Here is a 21,220-nt window from a genome sequence, read left to right on the forward strand (position 1 = left end):
CCGGAGTTTGTTCAGTTTCTTTCTCGTGCGGTCGCGTACGGGATTTCTGTACAAAGCAAAGCAAAGCAAAACAAACAAACAAAAAAAAATCGGGAGGGTGGCAAACCGTGAGGGAGGGAGATAGGGGGGAAAAGGAGGGATCACGCGCACGCGCGCAACCGCCTCGCGCGTAAAAGTAGTACGAGGCGGGTTGGCGCGAGCATTCGGAGGCGCGCGGTAGCGCGCCCCGTCATTCCAAAGCCCGGGCATATCACACGGGTGTAGGTGTGAGGGGCACGCTCCCTTCCGTTACACCCCCGGCCGTCAATCGAGTCCCCAGTCACTCACAGGCAAGCGGGAGGGGCGGGGCGGAGTGGATCTGCCAAGTGGCGCCGCTGCCGCCGCCACTACCGCTGCCGTCGCTGATTAACGGCCGCCCCGCCTCTGCTCCTCCGCTGCCCCCTCCCTGCCTCTCTGTTCCCTCCCCTTCCCGCCGTCGTTGCTTGCTGCCGCCGCTGCCAGCGCCGCCTGAACTGAAGCGAACTCCAGAGCGAACTGAAGAGCAGGAGGCGGTGAAGGCACCACGGCGGCGGCAGCGGCGGGGCTGAGAGTCGTCAGCCTCAAGCAAACGGCAGAAGCGGGAGGGGAGGGAGGCGAGGCGGCGCGGGAGACGAGGCGGAACTACCACCACCAGCAGCAGCGGTGGGAACAACAACAACGGAAGCACCGCCGGTGGCCGGGAACAGCCTTACAATACGCGGCGGCGGCGGCAGCAGCAGCGGGGACTCCTCGGGAAACAGCCAAGTCCGCCGCCCCTTTGCCTGCCTCCTCGCCTCCCTCCCCGCCGCGGAGACAGACCAGGGGGCAGTAGCGCCGAGAAAAGGGAGCCGCGACCAACCTCTGCGTGTGCGGCGAGGGAGAGGAGTGGAAACTACCGAAGACTGCGCCGCTTTGGAGAAAGGCATCCAGTGGGAGCGGCGACAGGAAGCGGCGGCGGCGGCGGTGGAGGAGGATCACTGTACAGTCGGGGTGGTGGTGGAAGACTAGGGCGCAATCCTCTGTGGTGGCGGCGGCTGAGGAGGGTTTGGGGTGGCGGTCATCGAGTTCTCCCCTTTTATTTTCCTCCGAGACCCGCCGCGGCGTGCTTGTGGCTTCTTCGTTGAGGAGACCCCCTTTTTCCGCTCTCTTGTTTTTCTAAGGGGGGGAAGAGGCCTCTCCCCCCCTCAACCCACATAACACACCCTGTTTCTTCCCCGCCTGGCGTGCACCCAGTGCGGTGGTTGGACGAGTGCTGGTGCGGGCGCTTGCTCGCTCTCTGTTTGGAATATGGTTGGGGAAATGGAAACGAAGGAGAAGCCCAAGCCGAGCCCCGATTACCTGATGCAGCTGATGAACGACAAGAAGCTCATGAGCAGCCTCCCTAACTTCTGCGGGATATTCAACCACCTCGAGAGGCTGTTGGACGAAGGTAAAACGCAATTACACAAACTCAAAACGGAACCCCCCCCCCACAAGTAACTCTTCTTTGTAGGTCGGAGGGTGAGGGGGAAAATGGTGGCCCCTGCCCCGGCCTCTCCGCGACATAGATCCGCTTTGCCCTTCCCGTTCCTATCCTGCAAATGGGGGCGGACTAAGCTTTGCGCCCCCTCAATGGCGTCTTTTGGCTTTGCCTCTCTTGCCCATAAACAAAGAGAAGCGGGAAGTCTACACGCAGAAGTTTTGGCCTTTGGGGAGCGATGAACTCTGTACGTCGTTTTATTTTTTTATTTTTGTGTAGATACTTTTCAATCGGCAAACTTTAGTATACAAAATTATATTTTGTAGAAGAAAAAAGTCGGGAGAGGAGAAAGTTTTTTTTTTTTTTTTAAATGGGATTGTAGCATTCTGAGTTCGTAAATCTTCATTGGAAGTATGAAAGGCAAAGTAGGCCCGATGAAATACTTTTAAGCAACTTAGTCTTTCAGCCTAAACTGTATATGGCTGATTTTTATTTTGAGGTTGGGCGGAGGGACATGAAAAAAGCTGGAGAAACTTGAGGGCTCAGTTTTTATTCAATATTGAGTTGGTTGTCGGCCTAAAGAGACAAAAAACTCTTAGATCCGCGAATAAATATTACGAATTTTATTATCTTCTACCGTGAAGGACATACTGTGTGATTCTCGATTTGAGTATCAAAAGCCAACGCGAAAAATGTTTTTGGAGTCTCTGAATACCCGTTGGTAGTTTTAGGCCGTGTGCGTAATCTCGATCTCCTGCCTGTAGTTAGTTGAGTTCCAAGAAGGTGCAAAATGAATAACTTTGCAGACCGCTGATTTAGGTTTCCGCAAAATAACTTAAAATGTTGCAATTTTTAAACAAATTATTTGGTTTGAGAATTCAGCCAGAAATGTCATAAACAGTATCTTCTTAAATATAAAAGTTTTGAACAGTCTAAAATTCAGTCAAAATCCACTTCTAAAAGTTCACATCTTGAAACGTCCATATTTTAAGAAGATAGGGGAAACTTGGTGACTATCGGCCTCACCATTTGTGAATTAGACTGATAGTGCTTTTCAGGTTCCGTTTGATATTATTTAATCATTACTGTTGGAGAAGCATATTCACAGTTGGAACTGAAATGTGACATATATTTGAAACATTTTTGGGTTCCTTTGAAGGATATTGTTCAAATAGCAGTTGAGTGTGCATTTGACTAATTCTAGTTTAGATTAAAGTTAATAACATACCCTGGATATCAAGTAAAGAAGCTTGAGTATAAACATTTTATGGGAATAGTTTAGTATAAAGGACTAAACTGCAAAGGAATTTGCAGTTCCTTTTTAAAAATAACTATTTACCACAACACTAACAATGACTTTAAACATTTCTGGAATCATCATAGGGGAATAGAAGCATAATAAAGCTGTAAGAAGAGCAATTGAGAATATTTTTGGTGTGCCTATTTCAAGAATATATTAAATCACTGAATCTTTTGAATGCTCTTAAAGCTTTGAGCTGTCAGTTTATTTCATAAGTCCAAAATAAGGACTGGAAAATCTAATAATTCAAAAGTCGAATGGTTTGCCCCAACATTATATACGTTTTTTCCTGTACTACTGTTAAATTTTGTTTGTTTAAATCCCTTTAAATCCTGTTTTCTTGTTTGTATTGGCTTCTGGGTGGAAGAACTGCAAACGTTGAAAACTTTCTGGAATGTTAAAAAAATGTCCTATGCAAATAAGTGATTTAAATGTTTTAAGAGATGAACGCTAAGGGGCGCCAGTTCTTTCTTTCTGAAAAAAAGATTAAGATGGTTTTAAATGTTAATATCAAAATCAATTTATTTGTGTTGTATTTAAGACATAAGAAATTAAGTTTAAAACACAAGCATATTCACATAACTTATTTTGATTTTTTGTTGCTTGGGTTAGTGATATTTCTTTCCCCTAAAATATTGCAAAAAGTTTATACAATTGGAAGATGTTAGGAAGAATACATAAACTGTTATTCAGTATCACTTGCAAATAACTTGTTTTACAGGAATAACATTTTTCCTCAAGATATCTTTAACGGTGGGGTTTTTTTGAAGATTACATTTTTGGAATGCTAAAGACTAATAATATAATACTGTACTTGGGTGAACAAGCAGGAGGAAAGTGAAATACAAAATTTACTTATTCTGCAATTTTTACTTAATATTATTGGTATTTACACTAAATTATCAATATTTGGTTAGCTTATTTCAAGTTTAAAATAAAAAGAAACATATAACATTTTAATGAAATCCTGTTATAATTATTGAAAAAATTGAATATTTTCATATTTCCAAATTCTTATATATGAATGGATGTACTTTTGAAGGAGCATAAACATTTTTTATTATGCACCTTTTTATATTCAAAAGTAAAGAAAGGGAAAATAATAAGATGAAAAGATTGTCATTATTTTACATAATCTATAGCTGTTTCTATAAATGGATAAATATAGTAGCAAAGATTTTTAAAAATGAAGCAATTTCTATTGGTTTACAGTAGCCTATAGAAAGAAGAGGAGGAGTTTTTCTGAGTTTGAAGCTATAATTCCATCAATTACATCTTAAAATTATTGAAAACATATTTTAAAGCTAAAACCTTTTCATTTTTGAAAAGAGAAACCTGTTGATTTCTATTTTCTTGTGTCCTTGTGTTATGAAAATCTATGAACTGAATATTAAGTTCAATGATCCAAATCATTCTTGGCATGAGGGAGAGAGGGAAAGAGAGAGAGAGAGATGGAGATTAATTTATGTGTATGATATTCTTAAATAATTTTTAAAAACCACTGTCTTAATTGGGCTTCCAAGTTACTTTTTTCAGAAAAACCAGCAAGAAACTGCTATATTACATTTACAAATTTCTCCCCAGCTTTGAAGTGTGTGTGTGATGAATGTTTATTTTTCGTAAATTATAACTTAAACATGTCCTCTTGACCTGTAGTATATATTTATTTAGCTTAATCTTTATAACTACACTCACTTGCACTGATAACTAATGATATAGAGTATAATAAAACCCTTATCTAAAAAATAGGATTTTTAAAAGTTCTATGACTATTGTGTGTATTCTTAGCTAACATTCTTCATTATAAATTATTTAAAACTGATTTGGAAAACTCTAACCCTGAATTTTTATTGTGAATGAATCATAATTAAATGACAATATGCAAAAGAAAAAGTGTTATTACCTTGAATATGATATAATACAACTGAGGACCCAGTTTGTGGGGGCAATTAGCTGACTTGGTATAAATATGCAAAAGTATGAAGGCTATTGCTTAACGCATTGTAAGCCGCCCTGAGTCTCCGGAGAAGGGCGGCATATAAATCAAATTTTAAAAAAAATACATTTGACAAAGACTAAACAGTCAAAATTGACGTGTGTGGCAATTAAGTTTTCAATTTGATCCAACAGCCCAATTTCTGAACAAGTATATTGGTACCACATTATTACAGATCTACTGCATGTGTGAATTCATGCAGTCAATTTTGAGCCTATTTTTAATATATTAAACTGAAATTAATTCAAGTTTCCAAAACGTTCTAAATTTCTCAGCACTTTTACAGTATGTGAATTCTACAGTGTAAATGAGTAGTAGCAGTAGGCAGCCATTTTTAATAATTCCTGAAAGAGCTAATACTAAATTAGGTAATATGTCACTGAGTTTGAGATATTTTAATTAGAATTTTTAATTTTATAATCTGTAAAACACAACTAGGTAAGTCAATAGGTAACTAGAAAGTCCAGTGAATATATATTTAAGGACAGCATACAAAAGTTAATTATGTTTCATTAATTATGTTTCATTCTATTACTGAAACTTTCCTCATTGCTAATAATATTACATATTATAGTAATTAAGTATATTATTGTCAGTGAAAAGAAATCTATAAGATTTCCTTAGCAATTTTTTTCTTGAAATTTTATCCTATATTTTTATTTTTTATATTATTTAATATATTTATATTTGCATATTAGTTCATTTACTGCACAAGAAAAATTGCCAGCTATATACAAGCATTCTGGAAATAAGTATTTTATTCAATTTAAGGCATTTATTTTACTTTCCAATGCTGCATTCAAGAAACAATCCGTAATGATTTCCCTAGTGACATGATTTGTTTGGTAGAATTTTTAAATGAGAGAAACAATATGTCTCAGTTAAGGCAATTACATTTTTGAGGAGTCCTGTAGAAACATACCTGTATTAAATGTAAGACACAATGGGTAAGATTTCATTTGAAAGTTGCAGTGCCTAATTAAATATGTTTCTGTACAGATTTTATGTTAAATTTTAAACTTATCACCTATCGATATATATTTATAAAGTACAGAATTGTTAGAAAATCCATGTAGGTGTTTGGTGTGCAGGGATATTATTTTTTTTCTTGATGTATACTAGTAAATTTTATTTATTTGAATGTAGTACCTAGATGTGACTTGCAGAACAGCAAATTATTTCCAGTGTTGGTTTAATAATAGTGGAAAGTCTTGGTAGTCTGTATTCAATATAATGTTGTATATGACAACTTCCTTTGGGTTTACAGAGGCATCAGGGTTTTTTAATTTTAAAGCTAAAACCAGCATTTTGGAAAGATACTGAAATTATATATAATTTGAAAATAGCTTCATTAAACCCAAATTATGTATTGACTAAATCAGAACAAGCCATTTCATAGATAGTTTCTGATAAGGTTAGAGCTACTTATGATAGAGCTATTGAAAAAAACATATGTTTAATGATTTTTTGACACTTTGGGTTGAAAGTAAATAAAAATTGTTTCTTTTTTATAAGTTCCATGTAATATATAAGCTTATGACGGTAATGGCAATGCATTTTAAATAAATATAGTTTACTGTAAACTATGTTCTTGCATTTCAAATTCAAGATTTGTGGGTTATGGCTTATTTATATCATTGTTTCCAACTTTAAGATACAAAATACTAAAGTTCTCATATAATAATTTTTTAATTTTTAATAGCTTATATGAATACTTAATTTTTTTTCTTGTAAGGATTTTTGAAAAGATTGTCATTATGAATTTGTTGAATATAAAATTCAAAAAATATAAAATGTCTGTTAGCTTAAAAAATATAAATAGAACCTTTACCTCTTACCCTTAGATACAGTTCATGTTTTAGTACATACAGTAACAACAGAAGATATTTTTTATGAGGAAACAACTGAATAATTAGTTTGTCACACTAAACTCCTTAATTCTTAAAGCACAGATGGCTTAATTTTGTCTGAGATTGAGAGTTGTATCTGCTTTTGGGGAATCTTCACTGAACAGCTATCTATCATGCCACCCAATGGAGGGAGGAGACTTTTTCCAAAAGCATCTTAGTTTCTTATGATTTACCGTACAAGGGAAGGAAGTTAATGATAATTGAGGCATTAAGTATCATTGAGCTTACTATTTGCATGAAAGATTAAGAAGGATACCAAGATTATAAATTACATTAAATTAAACATATTCTGGAAGAAGGCAATATCGAACCATTTCTGTGCTGTTGCCAAGAAATTTACCTAGTTGCATCTATTTTAATCACTAGCAGTTGACTCAACTGTGATCTTAACCTTTTTTGTTTAAAGTATGGTAATAAGCTGGGAAAAAGAAATTGTTAGGATAAAAGATCTCACTGGATATTATCAAGCGTTTCATGCTTGAAACATCTATTTGGTTTCTACCCATTGTATTTTGATATAGATATTGCTTTGAATTGCTATGTATTGCTAAATAGAATGTATAAAGGAATTAAGTACATTGTTCTGTGCTATGTGTCTTTCCTGAATGAATTGGAAATTTAAAATACTATGCATAGTTTTTGAAACACTTAGATTTTAAATTGTGGATTTGAACTTCAATGCAGTTAAATATTATAGACAGAATGTGAAAGAAGCAATGTTTGTTTACATCTTTTTCATCTAGAATTGTGATTGTTGGCTTATTCAGCCCTCACAGAGGAATTAAAAAATAAAACAAATCAGAAGATTCTTGTGAAGCATGCAGACCTCTCCCCAGAATTGCCCAGCCTATGTAATGTGAAAAGTGTCTATTTGTTTATCCTTTTTTAGACAGTTGTTTGAATAGCTTCCAGAATTTTTATTACATTGCTCTTATGGGAATAAAAAGGTAATTTTGTCTTAGCTGCATTTTTCTAGAAGCCTCCTGTAAATTTAATATTTCCAATTGTATATTTATTCTTTGTATGTTGTAAAGAAATGGAAGTCAGTATGTTATGTTTTAAATTATATAAAACAGCCTAGTGTAGAAGAAAAAAAAATCTGCCTTTCTTTGCCAACTCCCTGCATTGTCAAACTGATTGTGGAGAAAATGATTTCTCAAGTTAGATTGGAGCCCATTGTTGTCTATACAGAATAATTTCTTTATTTACTAATGTTGAATTTGAACAGAATTTAACACATGTTTATCCTTTCCTTTAAAGAACTCAAGGCAATGCAAGGCACATGGCTCCTTTTTCCATTTTACCCAGAATTCTAGCAAGTCTCCAAAGTAGATTAGGCTGAGAGGGATCATTGGTGAATGGTCTTGGATTGCACTCCCATGTAGGAATTATTTGGGTGTAAGTTTCCATAAGGTTAGTGGTGCAGTTCTAAGAAAATATGTAGTTAAAAAGTGAATAACTAGGGATATCCACCTTATTCAAGTAAAACATTACTAATTAACATTTTGTAAAAATCAACTACATCTGAAACTGTTAAGCACAATAGCTTAATTCTGACTCTACATATCTTGATTGTTTCCAAAAATATTAAATAATGAATTAGCCTCTCTTCTGAGAGAGAAATTAAAGGCTTGAACACATTCATTTATATTTGTCTACAGATTTACATAGATCTTTTTGTAATAACATATTTAATCCCATTTTTTTAGAAGCTGAATACATAATACTCCCTCATCTGATTTCCTTTTATCATGACAACTCTGGATTAAGTTGGGCTAAGAGAATGACCAGTTCAAAGTTATGTACTGAATTTCTATGGACAAAGGAGAAATAAAACCAGGATCTCCCTGGTACCAGTCCAACATCTTTACTACTTGAATACCTCCAGATTTAATGATAATGCTAGGATGAACTTTGGCTTATATAATTAGAACAAAGTTTTATCATTTTTTTCATGCTGAATTTGCATATGATTTGAGTAAAATGGTAATTTGAATAGCTGTAGTATTAGAACTTCTGCTACAAGTAAGGTAGCAGAGTTATAGCAACTAGAATTACATTTCATTTGACTGGATCAGATGCAATGTATACCATACGTTTTTTGGTTGTTCAGTAAATTGACATGGCAGTTTAATAAGGAGTTGCTCAGCTTGCATTGCTGCCCATAAGTTGCTTGGCCTTTAGCAAAAATTTTAGGATTTATAGTATATTCTATAGCACTGAAGTTATTTTTCAGAAACAAGACAGGCTTTTAATTGTTCATAGCAATATAAGTGGTCTATGATTAGAACTAACCACTAGGCTAGAAAGTGGGAAACTTAGTTCTAGTTCCACTTTAACCATGAAAGCCAGCTGGATGATTTTGGGCCGGTCACTATTTTTTAACCAAAGTCGCTTCACAGGAAGGTTGTTGTGGGGAAAATAGGAGGAAAGTGCATTGGATATGTTTTTCACATTGACCTATTTATAAAAATAAAGGCGGGAATAAATGAATGAATGAATGAATAAATAAATAAATTCTCTAATTCATTTAAATAATGCAGGTATCAGTATATGTCTTGCAATTTGCCTCTTTTGCAGTGAAAGATCTTAAATCATATACAAAAATGATTTAGCAAACAAGGGACAGGGCATATACATGTATTTGTAAAAGGTATTTGGAAACAAGAATGGAGAAGGATGAAGGAAGATTATATAGTTGCAAGATTTAGAGAATACAAACATTTTGGGTCTTCCTGAAAATATGTATAATAATTGAAAGATTCCAAATAAAAAGTAGACAGGTTAACCTTTGGTCATAGATATTCACTAGTTCCAATTACAATCAATAGATTTGGGGATACAAATGCATATGAATGGAATCTTAATGAAGGTTAGATGGGAAAACATATTTCAGAAAAAGAGAGAGGTTTTTTCCCCACCTTATCACAGCTCACTATATACCATCCAGATATATTTGAGAGGTTTTCCTGGGGCATCTTAATTGATTTTGGAATATGTGCAGTATGTTGCAAAAAATGGGTTTGGAGGACATTATTGAATACATTCCCCTACCTTGCGGATTTACTATATATGTAAATATTTTGTATAATAAACTGGAATTAAATACTATAGAGAGACCTGTTTATTTAAGGTGAATTCATTGTGCTATGATATGATTTGCTTAAGAATGTTTTTTATTAAATAGCAACTGGTAGCACTAAGCTCTATAACATTGGTCGTAAACCACAATAGCACTTAGAGTTATATAGCACTCCATAATGTTTTATAGCACTCTCTGAGCGGTTTACAAAGTCAAAATATTGACCCCAACAATCTTGGTCCACATTTTACTGACTTTGGAAGGATGGAAGGCTGAGTCAACCCTGAGCCAGTCAGGATCGAACTCCTGACTGTGGGCAGAATTAGCCTGCAATACTGCATTCTAACCACTGCACCACCACGGCTACTATAATGATTAAATTCACATAACATGTTAAGGCCAAAGTAATAATTGTGCTTTAACATATTGAACCTGATAGCATGGGTAAAAATCAATTATTAAAAATAATGAAAATCAGATGTCTTTTTAAATCAGATTTTTAAAACTTTTTAGCATTTTGTAAAAAAAAAAAGCTAACACAGAGATAAACTAATATTGTTTTATTATTGCATTTTTTTGTAGTTGCTAATATGACATGAGAACAAGACTGCACATATTCCAAAATCAATTAATCTGTTAACTGATTTCTATAAAAAAATGCAAACTCAATGAACAGAGAATTTGAGCTGATGAAGTACTATAATTTTTAAGAGTTGGTGATGGTTGTTCTATTATATACCATATATATCACAGAAAAAATATGAAATATTCACTGTAATAAATTGGACTCAGGGTTGTTCAGTTCCTAATGGTCAAATATGTATCTACTTACCTGATACTTAGATAGCATCTTTTAAAATTAAAAGCTGAAAAATATTCTGATAAAATAATTGCTTACCTAGTATATAATTTAAAAATTGGGTGGTGCATGTTTATTTGCATACTGCAAATATATAGTCAGGTTATATCAAACGAGGAGGTACAGTGTCTCAAAGATAGTTAAAGATGCTGAGTGTCAGCTGGAAAGCTGACAGCCTGGGTTCAAAACCCGAATACTGCACAATGGGATGCCGTTACATGCCCCAGATCCTGCCCACCTAGCAGTTCGAGAGCATGCAAATGTGAGTAGATAAATAGGGACCACTTCAGTGGGAAGGTAACTGCGTTCTGTGCACCTTGGCATATAGTCATGCTGGCCATATGATAATGGAAATGTCTTCAGACTATATTGGCTTCCTTGGCTAAGAAATAGAGATGAGCACCACCTCCTAGAATCAGAAACGACTGCACAGGGGAAACCATCACTTTCACTTTTATATCAAATGAGAAGAATGTCCATTTACTAGACAATAGAATTATGTTTGATGTTTCTAATTGTTGAATGAATTATAGTTTAAAATTAAATTGAATCTTTTTGATAGGTACACTACTTTGGAATGTTGGAATAACAAAAGCTCAATTTACCATATTTTTCGGAATATAAGACTCACCTTTTTCCTCCCTAAAAGGGGGTGAAAATTTAGGTGCGTCTTATACACCGAATGTAGCCCACCCACTGGCTCCCACCCTTTGGCCTCTGCCTTGCAGGAGTTACCTCCTTGCAAGCAAACAGTAAGAAAAAACAGCTCCTTTCAGCTTCAGCACAGCCTAATTAGCACAAGTTGATTGGATCGGCCTCCGACTCTCAGCTGATTTGCTCAGCTGTTTTCTGCAGGGCTCTGCTGCTTGCTGCAAAGAGGTAAATTGCTGGAGCAGATTTTTTTTCCCCTTGTGCTTATCAAGCTATGCTGAAAACGAAAATGAAAGTAAAGCAGGCTGTTTGCTGTAAGGAGGCAAAATTGCGCAGAGGCAGAGGGAGATTTCCTTTTCTTCTTTTCCTCATCAAAAAAGGTAGGTGAGTCTTATACTCCAAAAAATACGGTAGATATTTGCTACACTTTTTGGATACTTGGTAGTAGTAATCCTGTTTTTGGTTTGTATCCCATTATTTGGAAACTTCAAAACAATTAAATAGTTTCTTGAGCTTGATTCTTTATAGTAATCTACTTCTTACTCATCTATTCTGTTTGGTTACTACAAAAGTATTCTGCCAAAGGTCTCTGGCTCTTTTTTAAAAAAATTCTTGTATAGTATACATCCCTGGGATTCCATGATCCTCTCCTTCCAAATTGCTTAGCTTTTCAAGATGAGCCAAAGTCAGTTAGGTGTTGCTCCTGTTGGGCCAAACATATTAGTACAAATTAAACTACTTTGTATTGTCCAGTGGAAGGCTGAAATAATTATCACTTTAATAGTGAGTAGTTAAACTTCTTACCAGAGGATTGTCTCTGTTCTATTTTAATTATACATGTAGATAGTTTTCCAGTTACAAAAGAATAACCTTAGGAAATTAATGGGGATTATTATTTAGATGCTTATATAAAAACAATCCTGGTCCTAATTTGGGAGAATCTCAGGAATTAGTTTCTAGTGAGTTTAAAGTACATTTTATATTAAACATACATTCTATGTTCCCATCGTAGTACATTCCCAAAATCTCATTCTCATTCCAGGGTTGTTGTTGATGGTGGTGAGAAGTATACCTTCAACTTGGTGGCATATCTTGAAGTCACTCTTAAATTATCTTGATATCTCCTGAGATATTTCTAATGATATGGAAGCTGTATCTACCCAATTTCTTTCAATTCAGCAGTGTATTGTAAAGTTGCAGTCATCAGTTGTGAAATATTTATGAGGCCTAGAAAATGCCAGCCATACCATAACAGTCTTTGTTTTTTAATTTGCAATTATCATGGCTAGGAGTCAGGAATCCTTTGTAATCTAGACAAAATCCCTTAATCCAGTACGTTCCCATGTGCTTGTCCCCACTGTAGGTAATTGATACAGATCAATATTAATTAGCATTCGAGGATCTCAATTTGTAATGTCAGGAAAAAAACTATATGGAGTCAATCTCCAACAATTGTCCTTGAGTGGAGGGTAGTATAAAGATGATAATAAGTGATAGGATGTAATTATGTTTTACAAATAATAATATAACAGGACTTTTACATTTCACCACTTTTTTTTCAATTTAAAAAAATTGAGCTGAAAGCAGTTGAGTTACTCTGCAAGAGAAGAGAGTATGTTCAATAGTAGAAACAACAGAAAAGGATGAACAAATAAAAATTAAAACTTAATTCTCTCTTTAACTTACATGTGACTGAATTTGATCACAGTCATAAGTTCTGGCATTTCAAACACTTATAGCAGCGGTTCTCAACCTGGGGGTCGTGACCCCTTTGGGGGTCGAACGGCCATTTCACAGGGTCGCCAAAGCCCCCTCTCGCCCCCCCATGCCTTCACTCACCCTCACTCTCTGCCTCTGTTGGATCGCCGGCCGTTCGCTTACCCCGCCCATTCCCAATCTATTGCTGCCTCCTAGGTCCCAGCTGATGGCTAGAGGGAAAAAAACTATTTAAATTCTTGTCGAGGGGCTTCAAAGGGCCGCCCTACAGCTGATCAGTGTTAAAAGAAAACAAGTGAGTAGACAGGTGCCTGCAAAAATAGAAAAAAACAGCCCCTTTCAGCTTCAGGATAGGTTAATTAGCACAAGTTGATTAGATCAGCCTCGGCTCTCAGCTGATTTGCTCTCAGCTGTTTTGCAGAGGGCTCTGTTGCTAGGTGCAAAAAATCTGGAGCAGATTCCCCCTCCCCCCCCAGCTATGCTGAAAAAACGAAACAAAGTAAAGCAGGGTCTTTGCTGCAACGTGACAAAATGAGGCAGAGAGAGATTTCTTTTTCTTTTTCCTCACCAAAAAAAGGTAGGTGCAAAACTGCAAACAATGGGAAATTTAGGGCAAAAAAGGAGGTTCAAGATTTTAAAACAGAAGAAAAAAAGCTCTATTTAACTAGGGAATTGTAATAATTGAGATACTATTAATTGCATATTGTGTTGAAAGCAGAAATGGTTAAGTTGTGGTTTGGAGGAATATATGGGAGAAATTATTTGGTTTATTATTATTGGTAAATATAATTAATTGATTTGTAAGAAATTGGATTGTATGGAAATAATTGGAATATTCATGTTCATATTGATTAATATACAAAAAAGATAGTTATATAACTAATTGATTTATATTAAAATGTTGAATTTGTATTAAACAACTGTATTACATAATTACATAATTAACCAATGTGAGGATGGATATTAAAAATAGATAACAATGTGAAGGTATAATATAGAATAGAAGGGAAAAATTGAATTTGATTAAGATTAGAGATGAGGATGAAGGGTAATATTGATTTTTTTAAAAAATAGATGAGGACTAAATATGGCAAAAAGGAAATATAGAAATTGTAAATTTAATTGAAATGACTAAACACTGTTCACTGTTTAAATTTGTGAACCGGCCAAATACTCTGTTCAAAAAAATACATTGTATGTTTGTATGTGTGTTTCTAATTATTGCTATTTATTCATATTTGTTCTCTTTTATTCTTTAAAGTTTAACAATTCATTCTTTATCTTAATATCTTCATATTTGTTTGGGGTTGGTTTTCTTCCCTTTCATCTTTTTTATTGTACAGCAATCTTTCTCTTCAAACCTACCACCTCTCTCTTTTCTTTCCTTCTTACTTTCTCTTCCCCCCCTTCTCCTCCCTACTTCCTCTTCCTTTCTCCTTCTCCTCCTCTCTTCTTCCCTCTCTTACCCTCACTCCTACTCTAATTTCCCTTCCCTTCCTTCATCCCTCTCTATTACTGTATCCTTTTATGCATATGGACTACTCAGAGGGCTGAAAAAGTTATTTTTGACTGGTCATCGCACTTTTGACCAGTCCTTGAACTTATGACTCACATTTTATGTTTTTGCCCTATCTTGTCACCATGGTGAAGAGAAGCAGTTGTGAAATGAGTGACACGGTTGTTAAGAGTGCTACAATGGGCATAAATGATGACCAGTCATAAGTGCGAAGACCGGTCAAAAGTGCGAGGACCTGTCAGAAATCACTTTTTTCAGCCCTCTGGGTAGTCCTTTTGTGCATATGGACTACTCAGAGGGCTGAAAAAGTTATTTTTGACTGATCCTCGCACTTTTGACCAGTTCTCGAATTTACAACTGTCCTCACATTTTACATTTTTTGCCCTATCTTATCACCATGGTGAAAAGAAGCAGTTGTGAAATGAGTGACATGGTTGTTAAGAATGCTGCACGGGCATAAATGTGTGGATGGTCATAAGTGTGAGGACCAGTCAAAAGTGCGAGGACCTGTCAGAAATGACTTTTTTCAGCCCTCTGAGTAGTCCCTATACACATAGCCATGTCCACCCAGTCACATGACCTCCAAGCCACGCCCACAAAATAAGCCATGCCCATAGAACCGGTAGTAAAAAAATTTAGAACCCACCGCTGGTTGGGGGTCACCACAACATGAGGAACTGTATTAAAGGGTCGCGGCATTAGGAAGGTTGAGAACCACTGACTTATAGCAATAGCACTTATATATGGCTCCATAATGCTTTACAGCACACTCTGAGCTATTTTCAATGTCAGCATATTGTCCTCAACAATCTGGGTCCTCATTTTACCGACCTTGAAAGAATGGAAGGCTGAGTCAACCTTGAGCCAATCAAGATCATTAGACTGCACTTCAGTGCCACCAAGGGTTCCTTATCTTGTATTAAAGAGAATAAATTCCCCCTAAAGAATACTAGTGAATAACATTTAATTTCCTTGTGGATTAAAGTTAGCAGAGTAAATTATATGATCATTTAAAATTTTGCCGTGGCATTTCAACTGGCCAAAAAAATATCTTAAAATATATTCAGTATTTTTAATGTTACATTTATGTTTGCTTAGACTAATTGAATGCTGTGAGACGAGGCAGTTTATTGCATTATTGGAAAATTATGCTTTTATGAATAGATGCTACTCATTGAAAACAACATGTTTCAATTACTGGAATTGGTTAAAAACTATTAGCTCAATTAAATATCTTTTATTTCAATACACCCAGCAAGGGAAGCCCATTCACCCTATCCCCAAACCCCAGATAACAGCTAGGTTTTCAATGCTATGTGGAACACAGTGAGTGTGGGAACCACACATTTTTCTGGAAGGCATCTCATTCCAGATATTGGTTGACTTTATTCATTACTTGTCCCAATTATAAATTTATTATTTCTTTACAGTGACCTTTTAATAAAACAAAGAATAGTTCATAAGAGTAAAATTTATTTTAGTAAAGAATGACATGTAAATTATAAATTATTAGTAGTTTCAGTAATATTTCAACATCTAAGATTTGAGTTTTAGGATTCAAGTGTTCATTATCAATAAACTTAATGTTATTGGTGTTTGAACACAATTGATGCGTTAACATTGCTTGTGACTTGGTACAACATATGTAGGTGGTAGTATTTATATAATACTGGGGGTTCAATTTATATAGGCAATGTTTAGTGTAACCAATTTTGAAAGTGACTGCAACAACAAAATCAGGAATATTGGATTTGATAATTGGTCAAGGATGAAAAGGAATCTTTTTTCCAGATTTGACTACAGTGATTTGAAAAACAGATAACATTAAATAGTTTACATGTAACATACTATAGCTTCGTAATTTATATACTGTGGTTTCACAATAAAGATTCCTCATGATAGTTTGAAGAATGGGGTCAGTTTCTTTTATGCCCCCAAAAATATACTTATTTCAAATAATGGCTGTAATTGTTTATTTAATATTTGACTGTGGAAATATTTGTCATTCTATTATAAAATTAAAAAGATGTTAAACAGTATCTTTATGAATGAATTTTGGTAGTTAAGTAGGTGGGTATTAGTTTTAGTTTTAGGTAAGAACCGTCAAGATTCAATTGTGTATGATTCAATTGTGTATGATTTTTATTGCTAGAAAGGAAGTTATATTTTTGTTTCAAAATGTGAATTGCTACCTTTCATTATAAGCTATAGCAATAACTACAACTTGTAGATCCAGAGCTCCGTTCAATTTTCAAAAATCTTGTAGTCAAAGACTTGCTAAATTAAATTACTTAGTTATTTAATTTACTTTGCTAAACTAAATATTTTACTTTTTTTTTCCTGGCATTGTCCATTTGCTGAGGTGTGGGGAATCTGCCACATAAGCACAGACAAAGCAATTTATGATCTATCACTAATGTTCTGCTATTTAATCAAAAGGAAAAATTGATATGGAGGAACTTTTGCATTTTATGTTTAGACTATTTGCTGATATTAGCGTACAAATGTTTGTCTCTTGTGGTTGTATCCAAAATCAGTATACTTCTATTAGCTCAATTAGAATTTCTCCCATCCCCTTTTTCCAGGCTTTCCAGCTTCTTTGCAGCGGATATGTGTAATCAAATTGCGCAGCAGATCTGTAAACAAATTGTGAATGTGTAAAATAAGGAGAATCTGATTTTTATCACAATTAGATAACTGTTGGGTCATCCTTTCTGAGATATTTTTTTACTAGATTCCACAATGTCTTGAACAGTGGCAGAACCTATAATGTATTACCTTCAGTAAAAAAGTTGGGATACATTCAGAAACGTATTTGCCTTGAAAATGCCCCATGTTGAACTGTGTAGTACAGTCAGCATAGGAAATGTTTTATGATATTTTATGTTAGGTCATAAACTGCTTTGTGATAATTTTATGTCATAAAAAGTTTTATAAAGTTACAACATTTCAATTCCATGGGGATCCAAGATTTTGGGCACATTCTGTAAATTAGCCCATTTGAGGTATCTTAGTTCAAAGTTTGTCTCCTATGATGCATTGTTTCACCCAGTTAAAAGTTAAAAGTTTGAGTAGTATGTGTAGATATAGCTGTTTACAACCTTACATAAACTGTATGAAGTGTCAAACATAAATGCACTTTTTTCTAGAAATGTTTAGTGCCCTGACTAGTTAATAAATTGTATTGTAAATAATTAAATTGCATCGTTTTGACAGGTGAGTTCAATAAAGAGACAAATACTCCCTATGCTACTGCACATCAGATCTTGCCTCTGCCCTTCATGAATAAAGTCTGGTAAAATTGTTTTCAACCTTTCAGACAATATAATTGTATACAATTTATAGTCATTATTTTATAAAAATATTGGTTGATAACTTCTTGTTGAATTCAGCTCTTGGGCCATTTTAAGTATTAATACTATACTAGCCTTTTCCAGCTGTCAGTCTTTCCTTCTATAAAATAGTACTTTTATTTATATATATACGGTTGTAAAAGTTCACCTTTAAAGCATTAAACGTAAGAAGTTGGCAGCCCATCTGCACCAGAAGCTTTTCCTCTTTAAGCCTTTTTAATAAGTTGACATACTCGCTTGATGGTCCATTCAAAATTTGCCTCTGATTCTCCATTATCTTCAGTAAATTTGAGAACTTGAATTGGATATTCTTGTGAGAGTTCTTGAATATATGGATCTTGCAGGTAATTTTGTTAAATGGAGAAGATTTAACAGAAAAAAACAAAGTGAAGAACTGAGAAAACAGAGTTTCAAAATGGGACAACATGGATACCTACTGTCTCTACTCCTGTTCATTTTACTTCTTGAGATACTAAATGGAAGATTAAAGAAGAATCATAAATTGGTCTGTCTGTCTGTCTGTCTAATCTATCATCCATCCATCCATCCATCCATCCATCCATCCATCCATCCATCCATCCATCCATCCTAAATTACTGGCATTTGCGGATGTCCTGCTCTTTGTTTTGGAAAATCCACTAGTGGGAATAGAAAGATTAATGGGAAAATTAAAAGGATTTTAATATGGTAACAGGTTTTAAGATCAACAATCAGAAGTCAAAGATGTTAACAAAAATATCAAATTAGAATATAAAAACTATGGCCAATACCTGTTTTGGCAGCTGATATACTATTTAAGCAATGGCAAAAATATATATCTAAACTTGTATGGCAAGGAAAAAAGATTAAGTATAAAATAATTTGCAGCTTATTGTTGGGTCTGGATTAAATAATGGGTGTTGATGAGAAACAAACTTAGAATTAGAAAACCACAACCTAAGGTATGGATGCATGAATACTTACGGTATTATAAAGTTAAAATTAATATACAATTTATAAAATCATTTTGTTAGATGTGGCCTATTGAGAATATGGAATAAAATAAACCCAGGTGTACAAAAACACTTCTGTGGATCTCAACACATGGAGTATTCTATAGAAAAGAAATAACAGGAAAAAGACAATGGTTAATGTACCAGGAATGTTTGGAAAACTATCAAGGGGATTATAGAAGAATATAATTGTCAATGGTTTTCTCATTTACAGTTATCGGAAAGATCCAAAATTGATAAAAAGATTTATGGTACTAGAGCAAAGAGAAAGACAATTTTGAAGTACAATTGTGTATTGATGATGAAATGTATAAACCTTTGTTAAAATTTGAAACAGGAAGAACAGGTTACAGAATGTATGATAAAATGGGCTAAGAATTTTGGTTATAATATAAAGATAAATATGTAACACAATGGATTGAAATTTACAATATGTTTTTATAGATTTTTATAAAATGATGAATTTTTATAAAATTATATAGTACTAGCTGAATATCCATGCTCCGCTATGAAACTATGTGATCGGGCTTGATAAATCGACACAGCTTGAAAATTAATGAGTAGTTACGATCGGCCTCTCCTATTCCCTTCTCTCCCTCAGCCTTGCCCCACAGAAGCCTCCCCTATCCTATCCCCTTCTCTCCCTCAGGCTTGCCTCACAAAAGCCTCCCCTATCCTATCCCCTGGTTGCTGATGTGAAAGTGAAACTCCTCTCCTCTGCTTGTGTTTTGCATTTGGAACAGATTTCTTTTCAGGTGGGGCGCATCAGAGCCTGTTAATCATAATATAGGAAATACTAATGCTCTGATGGTCATTTCAAAAAATCCTTTCTTAGTGAGCACCTAGAAGCCAAGAGGAACATACATGGCAAATTTCAAGTATATATATATATATATTACTAGATAATGGTGGAGAAATTAACTAGAATGTATAAAAGCATTTCAAATGCATGTTTGAAATGTGAAGAACATGAAGGGGTTCTGATGGAGTCATGCTTAGGAGTTACAGCCTTGAGTGCTCCTAGCATCACTGGAACCATTTTACTGCCCATATCCTCTCTAGTTCCTCCTTCAGTCGTTTGTACTTCTTCAGCTTCTCACACTCCTTCCTGATGTTGCTGTCTCTTGGCACTGTTACATCTATCACTACCACTGTCTTCTGATCTTTGTTTACTGCTATGATGTCTTGTTGATTGGCTAGTATCTCTGTTTAGAAGTCCCGTAGGATCTTATTATTCTCCATAATCTTCTGTGAAAGGGAGTCTAGTCCATACACTATGCACATGTTCCTGTATACAGTGCCAATTACTTGGTTGTGCCATTTGGTATGTGCTGTTCCCACCTGAATATTACACCTTGTCACTATGTATTAGACTGTCTCTGAGGCTTCTCTGTACAATCTACATTTTAGATTCTGTTTAGTGTGGTAAACGTTTGCTTCTGTAGATCTGGTGCTTAGTGGTTGTTCACATGCTGCTATGATCAATGCCTCAGTGCTGTCTTTTAGTCAGTGCTATCTTTTGGTAGGATTTCCCAGTTGCTGCCACCTTACATATGAGTTTATGGTACATCTCATTCAAGATCTTGTCTTGGCATGGCAGTTCCCCTACTTGATCTTTCTCCCATGTCTGCTGCTGCCTCAGGCATTCTCTCAGCGGCTCATTTTTGGATGCCATTGTACTCCTGTATTCTGTGGGTTTCATTAGCACAATAGCTTTGACACTCACCTGACAGAAAGAGGATACTGCCTTCCTCTTTCTGGCTGGTATACAATCTTTGAGTGTTGGACCTGGGGTGGAAACTCCATACCTTCTGAGAAACTTTTGGGACTTCACATTGGCAGCTTTCATGTCCTGCTATGGCCATCTCACAAGGTATCTGAAGACTGGCAGGCCACACATGCTGATGGTGTGGATCATGTTCTTTCCATTCAGCTGGTTCTTCAAAACCCGTCTTATCCTTTGATGGTACCTGGATGTCACTGCTGTCTTCTTGCCCCCCTATTGTGGTTCCCATGTGAATGTGGGATATCAAGCTACTTGTAGTTGGTCCGGGTGTCTGCTTTGTGACCCCCCCCCCGGTAGTTCTAACCCACCATTTTCCTTCTCTTGACTATCCACATTTCTCAACTCTGAATGACATCTCAGTGTTCTCCCTGTAGATCTGTGTCAAGTAGATTGGTGAGTTGATACCTTATTGATACCTTGGCCTACAATTTAAATGTCATTCATGTAGAGAAGGTAGCTAAATAACTTTTAAAAATGATTGTAAGCTGCCCAGAGTCAAAATGGGTGGCATACAAGACGAACAAACAAACATCCAATTGTCCAATGGCATTAGGCCCTGTTGAATTGGGGAGATAGAGGACA

At 35.7% G+C, this 21,220-nt stretch overlaps 1 protein-coding gene across 7 annotated transcripts in view; it reads left to right on the top strand.

The window, feature by feature from the left end:
• Window positions 1-1,189: 1,189 nt before the first annotated feature.
• QKI (QKI, KH domain containing RNA binding) overlaps window positions 1,190-21,220 on the top strand; it is a 146,974-nt gene continuing 126,943 nt past the window's right edge. For all 7 annotated transcript variants that reach the window (XM_034428501.3, XM_034428500.3, XM_034428502.3 and 4 more), the window contains exon 1: window positions 1,190-1,447. In XM_034428501.3, coding sequence (XP_034284392.1) covers window positions 1,306-1,447 — 142 coding nt within the window. In that variant the 5' untranslated portion in view covers window positions 1,190-1,305. The remainder of the gene's footprint in view (window positions 1,448-21,220) is intronic.

Source organism: Pantherophis guttatus, chromosome 1, assembly GCF_059756535.1.
Source record: "Pantherophis guttatus breed Tessera chromosome 1, ASM5975653v1, whole genome shotgun sequence".
NCBI lineage: Eukaryota > Metazoa > Chordata > Lepidosauria > Squamata > Colubridae > Pantherophis > Pantherophis guttatus.